This window comes from Microcaecilia unicolor, chromosome 3, assembly GCF_901765095.1.
Source record: "Microcaecilia unicolor chromosome 3, aMicUni1.1, whole genome shotgun sequence".
NCBI classification, from domain to species: Eukaryota; Metazoa; Chordata; class Amphibia; order Gymnophiona; family Siphonopidae; genus Microcaecilia; species Microcaecilia unicolor.
Genome location: NC_044033.1, coordinates 407,823,697 through 407,844,577, shown reverse-complemented (window position 1 = coordinate 407,844,577; position 20,881 = coordinate 407,823,697). Strand labels below are relative to the sequence as shown.

The window sequence follows — 20,881 nt, the reverse complement described above, 5'->3', positions numbered from 1 at the left end:
TAAATCGCTACTAAGGCATCCACCCAAGGGAGGCAAAGATTGTCCAGGTCTGATGACACCAATAGATATAACCGTGACATAGCTTTAGCCACCTGCAACGTACCACCCGGCATCACTCACTATGCCGAGATAAGCTCCTGTATTGCCTCATGCACTGGGTAAAACAGAGGTGGACTCCTAGTACTACCCATCTTCAGATTCGAAGAGACCAGGGTATAGAGGTCAGGAGAAGAAATTTTAAGAACCTGAAGAGCTTTGGTGATAAAAGAAGCCTGCTCTTCTCTATGGAAGACCCTTACTGCAATGGGGTCATCTACCTCCTAAGAAGTGCCCTCCTCCTCTAATTCAAGCAGCTCCTGAGACTCGGGAGAAATACGTGCGATAACCTCTTCAAAGGTATAAGGGCATTGGGGGACAAATCACACGGGCGCCTTTTGGGAGCAGGATCCACCAGGGACAGCCCTACTGAGGAAACAGTTGTTTGTTCTAGTGAGGCATTTGAGCCCCAACTTGCTGTCTTCAACAAATAGATTCTGTGAAATAAAAGCACAAACTCGGAGGTGAAAAAGGCTCAGCCACTCCAACCCCAGAAATGTCCCCCGTCACCTGAGAACGCGAGGTCCACCGAAATGTTTTGGCTGGGCCCTGGCAGCGTGGTCGCTGATTCGCATGCAAAATGAACATCAGCTGCTGCGAGCGTGAAGAAGGCATGCAGGAAACTCTCCAGCTCTGGCTCCCTCCAACATCAGGGAGCTGGCACAACCCTCCGGACACTGTCCTAATGCTGCTCTCCACTTACCACAATGGGAGCAGTGCTTAATGAGTTCTGCAGCCATGCTGCACCGAAAGAAAAAGACGGCCCGATGTAAGTGAGAAATTTTTTTGTTCTAATTTATTTATTAAACATTTTACAAGCATCAACATCTTGTAAAAAGAAAAACAGAGATAGAAATTAAAAAAATAAGAATGAAAATATTTTCCCACTCTCCAAGTTTATAAATCAAATTATACTACTCTTCCTTAGACCACAATAATGTGTGGGTTAGTCATTTAATAGAGATATCTCAGAAAAAATTAAAGGAAAAATGGCCTGACTCGTATAATCTACCCAATTGTACTTTCCATGTTAACCGTTATTATACTAAGCTGCATTCACATTGGAGAGCTTTTTCTGTTCTAAGAAACATTTAAGCTGTTGCGGTTCAAAAAAAACATATTTAACATTCAAATATTTAACTAAACATTTACATGGGTAAGTCAACAAAGAAGTGGCTCCAAATGCCCTGGTTTCCTCTCTCAAGGATAGAAAGTTTCCTTCTGTCTTGAGTAGATTTTGTAACATCAGGATATATCCAGTCTTGACCCACAAAAGGTCTTCATGGAATTCTTGAAGTATAATTTAAACAATGAAGTCATATCTTGATTAAAAACAAAAGATATTAATAATGTTTGACGCTGAGACATGACTGAAAAAGATTGCTCAAGAAATGTTGATATATCCTGTAGGTTATGTCCACCTTCAGCTTGAGATCCTTCCTTCAATTCCCCCTGACTTTTTTTTGAAGAAGAAATATAGAAGATCTTGTTTACAGGAGGTAAAAGAGAGGGGAATATTGTAGTACCTCAATTAAATATTTTCGAAGTAGTTCCATCAGACCAATACCTTCTATTACAGGAAAATTCAGAATCCTTAAATTCAATCGTTTATTATAATTTTCGATTTGTTCAATTTTCCTCATCATGATTGTTTTATCTTTAATTAAAGTTGTACTTACTGTCTTCAACGTCGCTATCTCAGCCTGAATCGTATCAAATTTTACTGAGCATTCAGTTTTAATATTTTCTACCATTTCAGTTAAAGAGTTAACTTTACTCACAAGTAATTTAGTCTCCTGGGCAGTATTCGTCACTATTGTTGTCAGACCTTGAATAGCCTTCCAAATCGAGTCCAGCGTTACCACCTGTGGAGTAAGAAGCTCCAATGCTATCTCCTCTGCTCGCTCTGGGGTGGCGCCGCCATTTTCAGAGCCGTCTCTATCGCCTTCCGAAGAGATCGGGTCTAACATCCTCCCTCTCGAGCGGGCAGGACACGGTGGGGTGTTAACGTCCGGCGGTGAAACAGATGATTCCGTGGCCAAGAGAGAGGTCGCTCCCTCGACTTCTCTCGTCGCGGCCTGCAACACGCTGGTCTCTCGGGGGCAGCTCATGGTGAAACGGTCCAATGTTGTCTGGAGAGGCGTAAAGGTAAGGAGAACCGGCAGTGTACTCTTTACCACGCCTTTCCTCTTAGTATGAGGCATTGTTATTTTCATTATCAGAAAAGAACAGGCTCACATCCAGAACACTTAAGAGCGTTCAACCTCAAGAATGAGTCGCCATCTTGGACAGCCCCCCCCCCCCCCCCCCCCCCACAATGGGTAAGTGAGAAATTTAAAGACACACTGATCCCACTGTGCTGAAGTTGGGTGTCCTATCTGATGGCCCGTGGAAGAACTGCAAATGTGCTCACCAATACTCTCCTGCCCCCCCAACAGTAAACTGTATGCTCTAGCCAACTGGATAGTGCAGCACAGACTGCTTCCACTGACAGAGGACCTGCACTCTGTATCAACCCAAGTCGGCTTCTTTTTTTTTTTTTTGTTAATTGTGCAAATGCCTACAGTGAGGGAGGAGAAAGGAGTTCAGACAGGAGAGTGGCACAGGGTGGGGGAGGGACCTAGGGTGATCAGGTGTTCCACCTAACACTGGAGACAGGGAATACCAACTGGCCAAGAGCATCCCGTTCCATAGGGCACTTCAGTTCAGTGCTCTATCTCCACCTGCTGGTAGATGGTCAAAACCTACTGGGTCTCTGGATTCATCTGCTGCTGTCACTAAAAACTTTTGTTTCCTTTTTTTTTATGCTTTCCCAAAAACAAATGCTTGGGAATCACACCATTCAAACAATAAACCTGTTACTATAATAAATTACAATAGGCTATATATAAGTGAATCAGTGAAATCATATGGGTTCAAATAAACTACAACTGGTGTTGGTAATTATTCTCTGTCAATTGCACAAGACTATTAATTCCCAATGATATATAGAATTACTTTTTATTTTTTAATTTGCAGTGCTCAGTAATGCTGTAGTGCCCTTTAAACCAATTGTTTTCTGGATTAGGTATACAGCCGCCTTACATCACCGCACTCGCCCTTCCTACCTTCCTTATCTCACAATCGAGATTCTCTAACTGTAGTGCTAACAGATGAAAACTTATATAAGCACTGGAATATCACTTATCTTGATGTCTTGACAAGTGCGTGGTCTGTAGTGCCTCCAGAGCACCCGTGTTCAGTGCATGCGAATTAAAATCAAATATTCCGCCTTTATCCCCAAAGCGGAGCCACGTTTCACTCTATAAAGCTTTTTCAAGGGGATGTAACTTGAATCTGTGAAATAAGGCTACAAACATGTACCTGTTAAACATGCTCAACTCACAACTAATATAAGATACAAACTTTTAGAATAATTTTTAGCTTACCGGGAGAGATTACTCTGCTCACTCCTCCCAACACTGTGAACCAGGAAGAAACTAAATTGACATTTATACGTCATCAGAACGTGACCCCCGCCCACCGGAAACTCCCAAAACTTTTTCTTTTCATTTTGTTCTTTAAAGAGTCAGCCATTCTATTTCCTTATTTAAACCGTAAGGATGCACTGTATTCCAGGTGTTTATAAACCTCTGTGCTTGCTGCAATAACAAAGATGAAATATCCCCCCCCCCCCCCAGCGCAGTCAGCACAACATATTGTAAATCTGATTCTGCATGTCCATTGGCATACCAGTGGCTGACTAAAGGCGCTTCCACTTTATTAGTTTGAATATTGCTAAGATGTTCTCCTATCCGTAATTTGACTTTTCTAAGAGTATGACCAATGTACCATTTTTGACAGGGACAACAAATGGCATAAATTGCTTGACTGGTGTTGCAATCAGTCTTAAAACGTAAATCAAATCTTGTCCCAGTAGCTGGATGCATGAGAAGATAGAATCTCCTGGGCACAGTAAATGTCAGAATTACATTTACTGCAAATATGTGATGACGGTTTATAGTGTCATGAATCCAGCTACTGACACGAGTTCAACTGCGCTGGGGAGGTGGATATTTCATCTTTGTTATTGCAGCAAGAACTGAGGTTTATATACACCTGGAATACAGTGAATCCTTACGGTTTAAATAAGGAAATAGAATGGCTGACTCTTTAAAGAACAAAAAGAAAAGAAAAATCTTTTGGAGTTTCCGGTGGGCGGGTCACGTTCTGATGACGTATAAATGTAAATTTAGTTTCTTCCTGGTTCACAGTGTTGGGAGGAGTGAGCAGAGTAATCTCTCCCAGTAAGCTAAAAATTATTCTAAAAGTTTGTATCTTATATTAGTTATAATAATTTTATTAAGATACGGGTTGAGCATGTTTAACAGGTACATGTCTGTAGCCTTATTTCACAGATTCAAGTTACATCCCCTTGAAAAAGCTTTATAGAGTGAAACGTGGCTCCACGTTGGGGATAAAGACGGAGTATTTGATTTTAATCACCATGCACTGAACACGGGTGTTCTGGAGACACTACAGACCGCGCACTTGTCAAGACATCAAGGTAAGTGATATTCCAGTGCTTATATAAGTTTTCATCTGTTAGCACTACAGTTAGAGAATCTAGATGGTGAGATAAGGAAGGTAGGAAGGGCGAGTGCCGTGATGTAAGGCGGCTGTATACCTAATCCTGAAAACAACTGGTTTAAAGGGCACTACAGCATTACTGAGCAGTGCAAATTTAAAAAAAATTAAAAAATAAACAATAAAAAGTAATTCTATATATCATTGGGAATTAATAGTCTGGTGTAATTGACAGAGTATATATAAGTGAAGTCTGAAATCATATTCAGATTTAATAATCCAATCAAGGGTATATTTATACCAGGGAAAAAATTTTAAAAGTCAGAAGTACAAAGCAATTTTAAAACTAGATAGTGAATACAGTAATTTTAGCTTCCTCAGACACTGAATACAGTAATTTTAGCTTCCTCTGACACTTCATCCTCCCCATCCTGATTTTTTTTCTCTCTCTCAACTATTTTTGGATTTTCTCTTTATAAGTTATTTATTTCTTCCCCTCTTTCTGCATCTCACCACATTTTTCCAGTATTTTCATATCTTATCTCCCCCCTTCACTGTCTCTCTCTTCCAGCAGTCACCCCATTATCTGCCTCTTCCTTTCCCTTCTGTGTCATCCTCCTCCTAATAATATACAGAGACTACCATATTTCCAAGTTAAAAACTTCTTACATAAAGAAAAGACAAGGGGGCCCTTTTACTAAAGCTTAGGCCGCACGCTGACACTAGCATGCGCAATGTGTTACACATCCTATTTTATACCTATGGGCCACATGGCACTTAGGCATGCACTAAGTTTTAGTAAACGTGCCCCAAGAAAGATTTAAATCCTACCTAGCATTTCTGGGTACTCTGTTGATGGTTGTGAAGAGCAGCAGGACCGGGATGTCTGAATAGAAAAAAAAAATAAATTTATCTTTAGTAACAAAACTGATGTAAAGAAAAGGAAATCTATCACAACCTTACTCCAAATTTATTTAAAGATTCCAGTAACCATTTTCCTTCGGAGATCATGTCCACACATTCACCAGGGCTCTCTTCCATTCTACCAGTCTCTGTGCAATTTAGCTATCAATACTGACAACTGAAAGTCCAATTATGATTCATTAGATTTTTATTCCTACCATACACAAGCACTTTTCATCAGTCAGACCAGAAAATTACCCAAGCCAACAATATAGATTAAGGTAATCAAAGACTGGTAGTACTGGAACATGAATAATGAACACGGGTAAAGAAACAGGACTCTATTTTTTGTTTAGCACACAGGTGAGAGGTAAAGAAGGGCTGAGTGCCTGGGACAGTAGGGGGAAAACAAGGACTTGAGGATAAGGTGATAGGGTCGTCAAGTGCAGAAGGAGTGTGAAAGATTACAGGAGGACCTCGCGAGACTAGGAGATTGGGCGTGCAAGTGGCAGATGAAGTCCAATGTTAGTGACAGCAGCTGGCCTTACGGAATTTAAAGGGGATTTGGACAGATTCCTGAGGGAAAAGTCCATTGAACATTATTAAGAATTAAGTTTTTTTCTTGTGGGTTTTGCCGGGTTCTTGAAGCCTGGATTGGCCACTGTCGGAGACAGGATGCTGGGCTTGATGGATCCTTGGTCTTTTCCCGGTATGGCGGTGCTTATGTACTTATAACTAAGGAACTAGGCAGGAAAGCAGAAGACAATGACCTTAAAGACTGGGTGGGAAAATGAGTAGACACTCAGGTTTGGGGGAAGGAGAAAGAAAGCACGCATAAATCCAGAGATGAGACAACTGGGTGATAGCTGTAAGTGTGTGGAGTGGGAGATGGTTAGATGAGCTAGAAAAGTCCATAAGCCATTACTAAAATGGACTTGGGAATATCCACTGCTTATTTCTGGCAGCAGCATAAAATGTATTGTACTGTTTGGGGATCTTGCCAGGTACTTGTGACCTGGATTGGCCACTGTTGGAAACAGGAAACTGGGCCTGATGGACCTTCGGTCTGTCCCAGGATGGCAACACTTATGTACTTATGAGTTGAACTGAGAAAGAATAGGGAGAGGTAGAGAAGCAGTGGAGAAGAATAGAGGATTTGGAGGTAAAAGAACAAAGACAAGTCAGTGAAGGGCTGAGAGTGAAAATGGAGGAAGCTGGGGAAATGGAATAGGAAAGCTGGTTGGGGTTAACAAAGAAAGAACGGCGCTAGAGGCTAACACAGAGCTGGGATTGGTGAGGGGAGGAGGCAGAGAAGGTGGTAGGTTAGTTCCGGGGGGGTGGGACTGAGGAAAGAATGAGAAAAAAAAAGAGAGACAAGACTGAATGGAGAGGGAAGGTGAGGATGAGTAAAAACATGGATGTACAGACTACAGAAATGAAAAACATGAAAGAAAGATGGAAGGGAGGAAAGACAAGGAGAGAGAAAAAATGGAAGAGAAACTCTAGAAAATGCCTTAGGGGCAGTAGTTCCTCAACCTATCCTGGGAGCTCTCCCCAGTCAGGGTTTCTGGGTCTCCGCAATTAATATTCATGAGAGAGATTTGACTGAACTGGAGGCAGTGCATGAAAATCTCTCTCATAAAAATTCACTGCAGAAATCCAGAATACATGACTGGCTAGGGAGCCCCCAAGACAGGTTTGGAAACCACTGCCTTAGTGGGGGGGGGGGGGAGGACAAAAATATAATGGCCACACAACTGTATAAAAATTTAAAATGCATTGATTGGAATATGTCAAGTTCTTGGAAATTTTGGTATTTTGGCAGTACAGGAGAAATAATGCATTTCTATTTTTCTTTCTTCAGTCCTCCACTGCTGTTAAATGTCTGGATTTTTAGGCTTGTCATTTCAGTTTTTGGAGTTTTCTTTTATTATTATTTCTAATTTGTAATACTTTATTCTGTATTTGAGAAAGATCTGTATTCTGAGTGTTAGGTATTCTGTCAGCTGTATGAATCTGTACCTGTCCAGAGTTTTTCTCTCAATAGCTAATGTACCAATGTTAGTGAAATACTTGCAGAACTGCCTTTTCTAAAATAAGATTGTTGCTGTGTTGAGTACTTAAGAGTTCATTCTGGAACAGCATGGTAAGATTTTGAGTGTCCTTTTGTATGGTTGAGAGTTACTTCAGTGTCTGGCAATGGAGAAAGCATGTTGCTCTCACTGAGGTGACACCAACTTTTACATGATTTGTATGTTGGATTGTAAAATGAAACATCCTAGTTGTTCTCTGCACCCACTGCACTTATGTTCTTATGATTATTACAGCATGGTAATTATGTTGCTCTGTGTCCTGAGCATTCAAGAAAGGGGACTTCACTAATTAGATTTGACATTTCTGTAATGTGTTTTTTTTCTACACAGTATTCTTCTCTGTATTGAAAAACTGCAACATAAACATAAAGTGAATGATACATACCTGTAGCAGGTGTTCTCCGAGGACAGCAGGCTGATTGTTCTCACGACTGGGTGACGTCCGCGGCAGCCCCCACCAACTGGAAGAAACTTCGCGGGCGGTCGGCACGCGGGGCACGCCCACCGCGCATGCACGGCCGTCTTCCCGCTCGTGCGTGACCGTTCCCGCCAGTTGAATGACAAGCAAGAAACAACATGAAAACGCAACTCCAAAGGGGAGGAGGGAGGGTAGGTGAGAACAATCAGCCTGCTGTCCTCGGAGAACACCTGCTACAGGTATGTATCATTCACTTTCTCCGAGGACAAGCAGGCTGCTTGTTCTCACGACTGGGGTATCCCTAGCTCTCAGGCTCACTCAAAACAAGAACCCAGGTCAATTGAACCTCGCAACGGCGACGATACAACAGAAAATTGACCTACGAAGAACAACTAACTGAGAGTGCAGCCTGACCAGAATAAATTCGGGTCCTGGAGGGTGGAGTTGGATTTACACCCCAAACAGATTCTGCAGCACCGACTGCCCGAACCGACTGTCGCGTCGGGTATCCTGCTGGAGGCAGTAATGTGATGTGAATGTGTGGACAGATGACCACGTCGCAGCCTTGCAAATCTCTTCAATAGTGGCTGACTTCAAGTGGGCCACTGACGCTGCCATGGCTCTAACACTATGAGCCGTGACATGACCCTCAAGAGCCAGCTCAGCCTGGGCGTAAGTGAAGGAAATGCAATCTGCTAGCCAATTGGAGATGGTGCGTTTCCCGACAGCGACCCCTAGCCTGTTAGGGTCGAAAGAAACAAACAATTGGGCGGACTGTCTGCGGGGCTGTGTCCGCTCCAAGTAGAAGGCCAATGCTCTCTTGCAGTCCAATGTGTGCAACTGACGTTCAGCAGGGCGGGTATGAGGCCTGGGGAAGAATGTTGGCAAGACAATTGACTGGTTAAGATGGAACTCCGACACCACCTTCGGCAGGAACTTTGGGTGGGTGCGGAGCACTACTCTGTTGTGATGAAATTTGGTATATGGAGCATGAGCCACCAGGGCTTGAAGCTCACTGACCCTACGAGCTGAAGTAACTGCCACCAAGAAAATGACCTTCCAGGTCAAGTACTTCAGATGGCAGGTATTCAGTGGCTCAAAAGGAGGTTTCATCAGCTGGGTGAGGACGACGTTGAGATCCCATGACACTGTAGGAGGCTTGATAGGGGGCTTTGACAAAAGCAAGCCTCTCATGAATCGAACGACTAAAGGCTCTCCAGAGATGGCTTTACCTTCCACACGATAATGGTAAGCACTAATTGCACTAAGGTGATTCCTTACTGAGTTGGTCTTGAGGCCAGACTCTGATAAGTGCAGAAGGTATTCAAGCAGGTTCTGTGCAGGGCAAGAACGAGGTTCTAGGGCCTTGCTCTCACACCAAACGACAAACCTCCCCCACTTGAAAAAGTAACTCTTTTTAGTGGAATCCTTCCTAGAGGCAAGCAAGACACGGGAGACACCCTCAGACAGACCCAACGCAGTGAAGTCTACGCCCTCAACATCCAGGCCGTGAGAGCCAGGGACTGAAGGTTGGGGTGCAGCAACGCTCCGTCGTTCTGCGAGATGAGAGTCGGAAAACACTCCAATCTCCACGGTTCTTCTGAGGACAACTCCAGAAGAAGAGGGAACCAGATCTGACGGGGCCAAAAGGGCGCTATCAGAATCATGGTGCCGTGGTCTTGCTTGAGCTTCAGTAAGGTCTTCCCCACCAAAGGTATGGGAGGATAAGCATACAGGAGGCCAGTCCCCCAATGGAGGAGAAAGGCATCCGACGCCAGTCTGCCGTGGGCCTGTAGTCTGGAACAGAACAGAGGCAGCTTGTGGTTGGTCTGAGAGGCGAAAAGGTCCACCGAGGGGGTGCCCCACTCTCGGAAGATCTTGCGTACCACTCTGGAATGAAGCGACCACTCGTGCGGTTGCATGACTCTGCTCAGTCTGTCGGCCAGACTGTTGTTTACGCCTGCCAGGTATGTGGCTTGGAGGAGCATGCCGGACTGGCAAGCCCACCGCCACATGCCGACGGCTTCCTGACACAAGGGGCGAGATCCGGTGCCCCCCTGCTTGTTGGTGTAATACATTGCAACCTGATTGTCTGTCCGAATTTGAATAATTTGGTAGGACAGCCGGTCTCTGAAAGCCTTCAGTGCGTTCCAGATCGCTCGGAGCTCCAGGAGGTTGATCTGCAGATCCTTTTCCTGGAGGGACCACAGACCCTGGGTGTGAAGCCCATCGACATGAGCTCCCCACCCCAGGCGAGATGCATCCGTCGTCAGCACTTTCGTGGGCTGCAGAATTTGGAATGGACTTCCCAGGGTCAAATTGGTCCGGATAGTCCACCAGAGCAGTGAAGTGCGGCAACTGGTGGAGAGGCGGATGACATCTTCTAGATTCCCGGTGGCTTGAACCCACTGGGAAGCTAGGGTCCATTGAGCAGATCTCATGTGAAGACGAGCCATGGGAGTCACATGGACTGTGGAGGCCATATGACCCAGAAGTCTCAACATCTGCCGAGCTGTGACCTGCTGAGACGCTCTGGTCTGCGAAGCCAGGGACAAGAGGTTGTTGGCCCTCGCTTCGGGAAGGAAGGCCTGAGCCGTCTGGGTATTCAGCAGAGCTCCTATGAATTCCAGAGACTGGGTTGGCTGGAGATGGGACTTTGGGTAGTTTATCACAAACCCCAGCAGCTCCAGGAGTTGAGTAGTGCACTGCATGGACCGGAGGGCTCCTGCCTCCGAGGTGTTCTTGACCAGCCAATCGTCGAGATATGGGAACACGTGCACTCCCAGCTTGCGTAGATACGCCGCCACCACCACGAGGAACTTTGTAAACACTCGTGGGGCAGAGGCGAGCCCAAAGGGCAGCACACAATACTGAAAGTGCCGTGCGCCCAGGCGGAATCTGAGATACTGTCTGTGAGCTGGCAGTATCGGGATGTGAGTGTATGCATCCTTTAAATCCAGGGAACATAGCCAATCGTTTTTCTGAATCATTGGCAGAAGGGTGCCCAAGGAAAGCATCCTGAACTTTTCTTTGACCAGGAATTTGTTCAGGCCTCTCAGGTCTAGGATGGGACGCATCCCCCGTTTTCTTTTCCACAAGGAAGTACCTGGAATAGAATCCCTGCCCTTCCTGCCCGGGTGGTACGGGCTCGACCGCATTGGCGCTGAGAAGGGCGGAGAGTTCCTCTGCAAGTACCTGCTTGTGATGGGAGCTGAAGGATTGAGCTCCCGGAGGACAATTTGGTGGCAGGGAGGCCAAATTCAGGGCGTATCCGCACCGCACTATTTGGAGAACCCACTGGTCGGAGGTTATAAGAGGCCACCTTTGGTGAAAAACTTTTAACCTCCCTCCGACCGGCAGATCGTCCGGTACGGACACTTTGAGGGCGGCTATGTTCCCGTGGATCCAGTCAAAAGCCCGTCCCCGGCTTTTGCTGTGGAGGCGCAGGGGGCTGCTTAGGCGCACGCTGTTGACGAGAACGAGCGCGCTGGGGCTGTCCCTGTGCCTGACGAGGCCTTCGGGCCGGCTGGGTGTACCTACGCCTTGCAAAGGAATAGGGCGCAGCCTGCCGGGCCCGGGAAAAACGTCCACCTGCCGAGGTGGATGCTGAAGGCGCCCGGTGGGAGAGCTTGTCGAGGGCGGTTTCCCGCTGATGCAGTTGGTCCACCAGCTGCTCGACCTTCTCACCAAAAATGTTATCTTCCCGGCAAGGGACATCGGCCAATCTCTGCTGGGTGCGGTTGTCCAGGTCAGAGGCACGCAGCCATGAGAGCCTGCGCATCACTATACCTTGGGCCGCAGCACGAGATGCCACGTCACAGGTGTCATAGATACCCCTGGACAGGAACTTTCTGCACGCCTTCAGCTGCCTGACCACCTCCTGATAAGGCCTGGACTGCTCCGGCGGGAGCTTCTCGACCAGGTCCGCCAGCTGCTTCACATTGTTCCGCATGTGGATGCTCGTATAGAGCTGGTATGACTGGATGCGGGTCACGAGCATGGAGGATTGGTAGGCCTTCCTCCCAAACGAGTCCAGAGTGCGAGACTCCCGCCCCGGGGGCGCCGAGGCGGTATCCCTCGAACTCCGTGCCCTCTTGAGAGCAGAATCCACGACCGCCGAGTCATGGGGCAATTGTGGCCGCATTAACTCTGGGTCCGAGTGGATCCTGTACTGGGACTCTGCTTTCTTGGGAATGGTGGGATTAGATAATGGTCGCATCCAGTTCCGAAGCAGTGTCTCCTTGAGGACATTGTGCAGCGGCACTGTGGTGGACTCTCTAGGTGGTGATGGATAGTCGAGGACCTCGAGCATCTCAGCCCTCGGCTCATCCACAGAGACCACGGGAAAGGGAATGCAAATAGACATATCCCGCACAAAGGAGGCAAAAGAGAGACTCTCAGGAGGCGAGAGCTTCCTCTCAGGTGAAGGCGTGGGGTCCGAGGGAAGACCCGCAGACTCCTCTGAGGAGAAATATCTGGGGTCCTCCTCTTCCCCCCACGAGGCCTCTTCCTCGGTATCGGACATAAGCTCATGTAGCTGAGTCCTGAACCGGGCCCGGCTCGACGTCGAGGCCTCGATGTCGTCAAGCGGTGGACTCCCGCGCCGGCGGGGACGAAGCTCCCTCCATCGACGTCGACGGGGACTCCACCTGCGTGGCGGTCGAGACCGGCGCCGCAAGCGGCGGCGGCGTCGACGGCCTCGGTACCGGGCTAGAGCTCGCCGGCGCCACAGTCATCGGCGCCGAGGGCGCAAGCACCCCCGGCACAGCCTGGCGCATCAGCCCTTCCAGGATCCCCGGAAGGATGGCTCAGAGGCACTCGTCCAGGCCCGCTGTCGGGAAAGACGTGGGGGCCGGTAGAGGCATCGGTGCCGGAAGCTGCTCGGGTCCAGGAGACTGCACCGAAGTGCTGGGACCGTGACGTGGCGGTACCTCCACCACCGAGGGGGACCTCTCCTCTCGACGCGGACGCTTCGGCGTCGACTCCTCTCCGGTACCGAGAGCCGGATGCGTCGAGGGCGACCGGTGACGGTGCTTCTTTGCCTTCTTACGGTGCCCGTCACCGGGTGGTATGGAGGAGGAGGAGGTCGATCCCCCTCGGTCCCGAGTCAGACGGGGTTCGGTCCCGAGGGCCACGGGCTGAAGGAGTGACCGGGGCCGACTGCCCACGCGGTCTCTCACCCCTACCCTCACCGGAGGACCGGCGGGCCGACGGGACCTGTTCTCCTGGGGTCGATGCCATCGGTGCCGATTTTTCGGGCATCGATACCGGTACCGAAGGACCAGGCGTCGATACCGATGCCGTCGAAGTCGACGTCGAGGGGCCGGCGCAAGTTCCAAAAAGGCGGTCCCGCAGAACTTGCCTCGCAACCTGAGTCCGTTTCCGGAGACCGAGACACAGAGAACACGACTTGATATTGTGCTCCGGCCCGAGGCACTGGAGGCACCAAGCGTGGGTGTCGGTCTGCGAGATCGGCCGGCCGCACCGACCACACTTCTTAAATCCACTCGGGACCTTCGAGGACATCGACGGAAAAATCGCGTCGGCGAAGTTAAAGTTGTCGATGGTGGCGGAAATCACACCTCGAAAAAATAAATCGATCGCGCGACCACAAGGCCGCAACGCGACGCCCTCGCTAGAAACGAGGGAAAAAGGAGCGCGTGCTCTTCTTTTTTTTTTTTTTTTCGAAGAAAAGAAACTGGAGCACGCGGTAACCGAACAAACAAAAGTTAAACAAAATCGCGTAAACGCGACGGTCTTTCCGGGGCTGCGAAGGGAGAGCGGCGACGGCACGACTCTCCTCAGGCGCAGAAAAGAAAAGACTGGCGGGAACGGTCACGCACGAGCGGGAAGACGGCCACACATGCGCGGTGGGCGTGCCCCGCGTGCGGACCGCCCGCGAAGTTTCTTCAGGTTGGTGGGGGCTGCCGCGGACGTCACCCAGTCGTGAGAACAAGCAGCCTGCTTGTCCTCGGAGAAAAGGACAATACTTAAGAGGTATTTATTTAATGTTCCTTTTTTCCTTCCTTTCATTTTCATGCCACAATTGCAAATGCTACTCCTTACATTTGGTTGAAGGCTGACATTGTAAGATTATTTAGATACAAACTAAATATGGTGTGAGGCAGAGAATCTAAACAAGAAAAAGCAACACTGGGCCTTCAAAAAGAGATAATGGCAGTCCTTTATTGTGAATAGCAAGTAAAGTAAATTGTATTCCAAAATTTTGGAGGAAAAAGCCTCAAGAAGCTCCCAGCTAAACGCCTTGGGAGCAGGGCTGCTTCATCATCGGCAAAAAACCACTGTTTGATGAAAATACAAAACCTCAGTAATGTTCAGAGGTAAATGTAAAATTTAAACACTTTTCTTAGAGAGTATTACAACATATAACAGATTACGGTACTTAGCTGAACATTTTCTGTTCTCCACATGCCGACCATGACCTACGATGGCCAGCGTTTCGTCCAGCTGCGTCAGGGTCAGACGGCCAATTAACTACTTTTTTCTTCCGTCCCAAGGATCAGTCCAGAAAAACGGGATGCACAAAAAGCAATCTTTAAGAGGGGAAGGACTGTGATATCCCTACAGGGAATCATGGCCCCAAAGGAAGCATCTACTCGAGCAGACACATCCAAACGGTAATGCTTAACTAAGGAATGAGAAAACCACGTAGCTGACGGACAAATCTCTACCAACAAAACTGCCCTAGACTCTGCCAAAGAAGTCACCAAAAACCTGATAGAATGAGCCTTGATGTGCATGGGAGGAACTCTACCCCTCAGAACATATGCCAAAGAAATAGCCTCCTTAAGCCATCGAGCCGCTGTCACTTTAGACGCTGGCAAACCCTTCTGGGGTCCCACAGAGGACAAAAAGATGATCAGACCACATGAAAACATTGGTAGCAGTAAGACAACGCATAAGGATGCACTTCACATCCAACAGTCATAAGGAAGCGTATTCTGCAGAATAGACCTCCTTGGAAAAAGGAAGAAACACAGTCTGACATGAAAAGGAGCTACAATCTTCGGCAAGAAGGACAGGACTGTCCGTATGGAAACTCCTGAGTCAGAAAAGCAGAGAAAGGGATCCGTGCAAGAGACAGCTTAAAGCTCTGAAATTCTCCATGTCAACGAAATGGTAACTAGAAATACTGCCTTTAAAGTACGATCTTTGATAGCTGCTGAACAAAAGGGCTCAAAGGGGGCTGAATGAAGCAGGGGCGTAGCTACGGGTGGGCCTGGGTGGGCCCAGGCCCACCCAATCTCGGTTCAGGCCCACCCACTTTGTCCTAATCCTCCAATCAGGAGGATCTTCTAGGTGCTAGGCTGCAGTCGCTTGTCAATTCTGCCGCTGCGCAGCTACTACAGCCTTAGTTTCGTCTGCCGTCATGGTATCAGCCCGCTCAGCCACCACCCACTCCTACCTGCTTTATTTTTGGCAGTCAGCACTTGCCGGCAGTTCTTCTCGATCCTCTTCTCGGCCAGCGCTCCCTGCATTACGCCGTGCCCAGCCAGCGACGCCACACCGCTCATGTAATTTCGATATAAAGTCTCGCTGCCGCTAAGGGGAACCTTATACGCAAGCGCCATGCTGCACTGCCGACTCCCCCCTCCCGGACCCTGCTGGGGCCTGCAGTACACATGGCATGCCGGGCAAGATGGCGTCGCGCTGACACAGTGCCGCATGGGAAGGCTGCTGGCCTGGCTGTGTGCATGGGGCTCCTTAGTCCTCCACACTGTGCCTATCTGTGCCATGTGCCTGGTTCCCTGCCTACCGGCCGGGTCTATGATTTTTTTTTCAGTTGGTTCTCTTGGGGAGTCAATTGATCACAGTAGAAGCACTCCCCTGTGGCCCCACAATACTGTTACAGAAGCCAGGTAATAAACACATATATTTTAAAAGTTTTTTTTTAACATGTCATGTAGTAATTATACTCAAATCAAAATGCTGGCTGGTGGTGGTGGGCTTCTGGGTGGGGTAAGCACTTCACTGCCTAGGACAAAAAAGATATATTTAATGATTAAAATATACCTTTTTTTGCCCTGGGTAGTGAAGTGCCCACCCCCCACCCAGAAGCCCACCATCAGCTAGCATTTTGATTACTCTTGTAATTACTCTTGTAATAAAAATGATGGCTCTGATGGTGGGCTTCTGAGTGTGGGGGGGGGGGGGGGGGGTGGATTCTTCACTGCCTGGGGCAATAACAAAAAGTATATTCGTTAAATATATCTCTTTTGCCCTAGGCAATGAGGAGCCCATCCCCACCCAGAAATTCATCAACAATAAATTTTAATAGTGCAGGTTAATTTTTTAAAAGTTGTCTATTTCTTTAATTTTGGTGTTTTTTTGGGTGGGGACGGTCTCTGCAGTGCCTAGATGTTAAAAAATTTTTAAAAAGTGTATGCGGGTTTTCTCTGGGTGGACTGGTGCAGAGGTGGGCTCTGCATTGTCCAGGACATAAAAAAAGTCTTTTATATTTAATGCCATGGGGGTGGGGGTGGGTAGGGAGTAGGACAGGATTGACACTAGGCTACAGGGAGGTGGTAGGAAAGGGAAGGATTGATACTGGGCTGCAGGGATGGATGGGGGGGGGGTAAGGTAGAGCAGGGAAGGGCTGATGCTGAGCTATGGGGATAGATAGGGAGTAGGGAAGGGAAAAGCTGATGCCAGGCTGCTGGGATGGATGGGGGGGGGGGGGGGGGTAGGGAAAGGAATGTTTTTATGTTTTTGTAATATGTTTTAAAATGATGTGTGTTGAATTGTGATCCGTTTAAAATTGCAGAGATAGTGTGACATAGAAATTTAGAAAATCAATACATTTCTAATTTTTGGTCCTTTATTCTGTAATTGATGAGGGTTGGTCTGTGGTCTGCATGTGACCACGAGCAGATGAGAGTTTCTGCTGGCAAGTGGTTTACATGGGGATCTATGAGTCTGACTTGTCAGGCTTTCCCAATGGGATGTGTATTGCTGTTGTGTATATTCACTTCTGCCTTTTTAAAGGTACTGTTATTAGAACTGGTGTTATGGTTTGCAGTATAGGCTCTAAGAAGCCTCTTTGCAGGATTTAGTGTTACTTCACAAAGTACCTGGCAGTGACAGGATTTTATTGCTATTATTGAGGTGCTACCAGAATTTGAATACATTGTGTCATTGCTGCAATTATAATTCAGGATCCTGTCGTGTGCGTTCAAATGTTTGCCATTATAGTAGACATGTCTGGTCAAGTTTGATATGGCATAATGCAATTATATTTACAAATATCGGTTTACGTGGTTTCTATTGATGCAGGGCAGCTGTTGGGCAGCATTCTAAGGCATTATTTTGTAGTATCCCAAGAAACAAGAAACACTACTCATGCCTATATACATAGTGCCCACCCATGTTAGCTCTGGGCCCGCCCAAAAAGTCAGGTCTGGCTACGCCACTGGACTGAAGAGCCTTAAGAACCACTTGAGGACTACACTGAGGACAAATATTGTAAAGAGGGGGATGCAGATGAGTGACTCCCTTGAGGAATCACACTATATCAGGGTGGGCAGCCAATGAGGCATTCTGTATCTTGCCTCTATGACACACCAATGCTGCCACCTGAACCTTGAGTGAACAGAGTCAAGCCTTTTCTGAATCCCTCCTGAAATCATCAGAATGCTCAATTCCACCCACTGTAGAAGAAGACGCATCTCCTAGGCTAGAGATACACTCTTTGTTCCTCCTTGTCTGTTGATGTAAGATACGGCTGTGACACTGTCAGAGCATGTGCACTGGCCTCCTGCGAAGAAGAGGCACAAAGAATAGTAAAGCATTCCTGATAGCTCGGAAGTACCAATCTGTTGATGGACCAGGAAGCCTCCACTCTCGATCAGCGGCCCTGTGCAGAGTGGTGGAGATAATGAGCTCCTTCTCCGAAGAGGCTGGCATCAGAGGTGAGAACACACCAACTGGGAACCTGTATGGGCAATCCACCTGAGTGTATAAAGGGAGAAGCCACCAAGTCACACTCTGGCTGGCTTGAGGTGTCCATGGCACCAGCTGGTCATAACTGTGAGACCAGAGACCACCAGCTCAAAAGGGATGACTGCAGGAGCCACATGTGGAACTTCGCCCAAGGCAGAACATCCAAAGCTGCTGCCATAGAATCAAGAACCTGAGCATAATCCCATGCCCATGGGCAGGGAAGAGAGAGAAGCCTGAGAATTTGCTGTTTGAGTTTGAGCTGACGATGCTGAGGCAGGAAATCCTTCCCCGCCTTGGTATGGAAGCAAGCTCCCAGGAACTCCAGGGTCTGGGTGGGGGTGAGATGACTTGCTGTCACAGATCCAAGATGGCGACGGTTTGACTTAGCGCTACGGACGCGTTTTAAGTTGTGCTAAAGCAGACCTGGAGAGAGCTACCTTACCCGTCGATGTGATGGATAAGCGACGTGGGAAAGTCATGGATTGTCCCTCAGACCCTGGCGGTAAGCCCCCGCTTGAACGCTTCAGAATAGCGTCAGGGGCTCTGTCGTCTTCTACTCCAGTAGCTGGTGCCAGTGTCTCGGCGCTGACCGACAGTGGCGACGGGGCTTCCCTAAGCCCTGTTCTTCGTGCAGCGCCCCCCTCAACCAGGAAGCGAGTGCTTCCAGTCGAGTCCTGCAGCATCCACCCAAAGAGGTGAAGGGAGCGAGCAGGGAGGGAACCCGATGGCAGCAGAGAGGTCATCTCCTGAACAACTGACCGCCCCGGAGCAGAAAGCTGTTACTGTTGTGGATTCTGCGACAGTGAGTACCCTGGAACAAGTTGTTCAAGCGTCTCCCCTGGTATTTAATGTAGGGCAGTTTGAAAAACCTGCTGTAGTGACCTTAGAGTCACTTTGGGATCTGAAGTCCACAACCCTCTTAACTTTGCAGTCTGCTATTTCAAAGAATAATGAAACTATTAAAGTTTTGGCAGAGTCTTCTCTCAAACAATTACAAATTAATGAGATTCACGTGACTGAAGTAAAAATCCTCTCTCAAAAAGTTGAAAAAATGGAACTTGTGGACCAAACATTAATTAAAGAAAGGAACTTTGCTTCTAGACGCATGGAATATCTGGAAAATCAATCCAAAAGACTTAACCTGCGAATGATAAATTTTCCAAAGTCACCTATTCTCTCTCCAGTACAGATGGTTAAGAAATAACTTATTGATATTCTGGGAATGTCCGAGAACTCATTGCCACCAATAACAAGGGCATATTATATACAAATTTCTGGACAAGTTCCAGGAAACTTAGACCCTCCGAACGCAATGAACTTAACGGCTTTTCTGGAATCTTCTTTGGAGGTGGTCACGCAAAGGACTACTTTACTGGTGACCTTTGCATTAGAGTTGGACAGAGATGCAGTACTCAGGCTTTCCTTAAGGCATTTGAATTCTTTATTTCTGGGTTCAAAAATAAGAGTTTTCCCAGATTTGTCCAGGGAAACCCCAAAACGTTGTAAGCTATTTCTTGCTTTGCGCCCAAGGGCAATTGCCTTGGAAGCAAACTTTCTTTTGAAATTTCCTTGTGTGTGTAGAATTTTACTTCACACTAAACAATATCAATTTTTTGAACCCAATCAGTTGGATATTTTTTTGAAAAGTAAAGAGAGTATTATTGTGAAAGTTTAGACTCGAATGAACACTGTTTAGCAATCAGGAGTGAATCTATAGGGCTTAGCGCGGTCTTTGGTTTAACTGAAATGTTTGAAGCTTGGTATTTATAGCTTGATAATTTTTCTTTTTTTTTTTTTCTTACAATCCTTGGATCATTTCTTATTCTTTGTGGACGATGGAAGAGTTGTTAATTTTCTTTTTACTAATTATTTGTTGATAGATTACAAATTGTGTATTATTATTCTGTTTTGAATACTATGTATTTTAAAATGCTTATAAATATAAAAAAAATAAAAAATAAAAAAAAAGAGATGACTTGCTGTAATTCACCACCCAACCCAATGAAGAAAGATGAAACAGGACTGTCTGTGTACTGCAAAGGTTCTCTTGATAAGACAATGGCCGAAATAGCCAATCGTCCAGGTAAGTATGTACCTGGATCCCTTGTCGGCAAAGAAAGGCTACCACCACCACTATAACTTTTGAAAATGTACAAGATGCAGTGGCGAGTCCAAAAGACATGGCCTTGAGTAGAAATTGATCTCCAAGGATCACAAACCAGAGAAATTTCCTGTGAGTAGGTCACATTTGGATATGAAAATAAGCTTCCTTGAGGCCCAATAAGGTGAGAAGCTCGCTATGACAGAATGAAGAGTCTCAATGCGGAAATTCAGCACTCAGAGGCTTGTTCACTCATCTGAGATCCAGAAGCAGGTGAAAAGAGCCTTCTTTCTTTGGGACAAAATAGATGGAATATCAACCCGTGCCTCTCTATGCTGGAACGGGCTGAATGGCCCCCAGTGACCTTAAAGAGGCTAAGGTAGTTAGTACTGCCTGACTCTTTGCAGAGCTGCCGCGAGGGGACAGCATGAAAAGATCTGCGAGTGGGTTTGAAAATTCTACCTTGCAGCCATGGAGAATGTTATCAAGGACCCATTGGTATGCAGTAATGGTGGTCCACTCCTTGTGAAAGTGGGAAAGACACCCACCCATGTCTACGTACAAGGAATGGACCTCGACCCAGTCACTGCAAGGGATGTAAAGAGGGAGAGATTCGTGAGGAAGCGGAAAAGGGCTTCTTGCTTTCTCAAAAGGAAGACTGAATCTGAGGAAAGCAAGGTTTTTGAGCGGAAGCAATAGCCTTCCCTGGTCTAAACCTCTGCGCTTCTCAAAAATGAGACTTAG

At 47.1% G+C, this 20,881-nt stretch overlaps 1 protein-coding gene across 1 annotated transcript in view; it reads right to left on the bottom strand.

The window, feature by feature from the left end:
• Positions 1-20,881, bottom strand: part of TDRD6 (tudor domain containing 6) — a 457,403-nt gene that overhangs the window by 244,078 nt on the left and 192,444 nt on the right. The window contains 1 exon segment of the mRNA XM_030195133.1: positions 5,494-5,548. Coding sequence (XP_030050993.1) covers positions 5,494-5,548 — 55 coding nt within the window.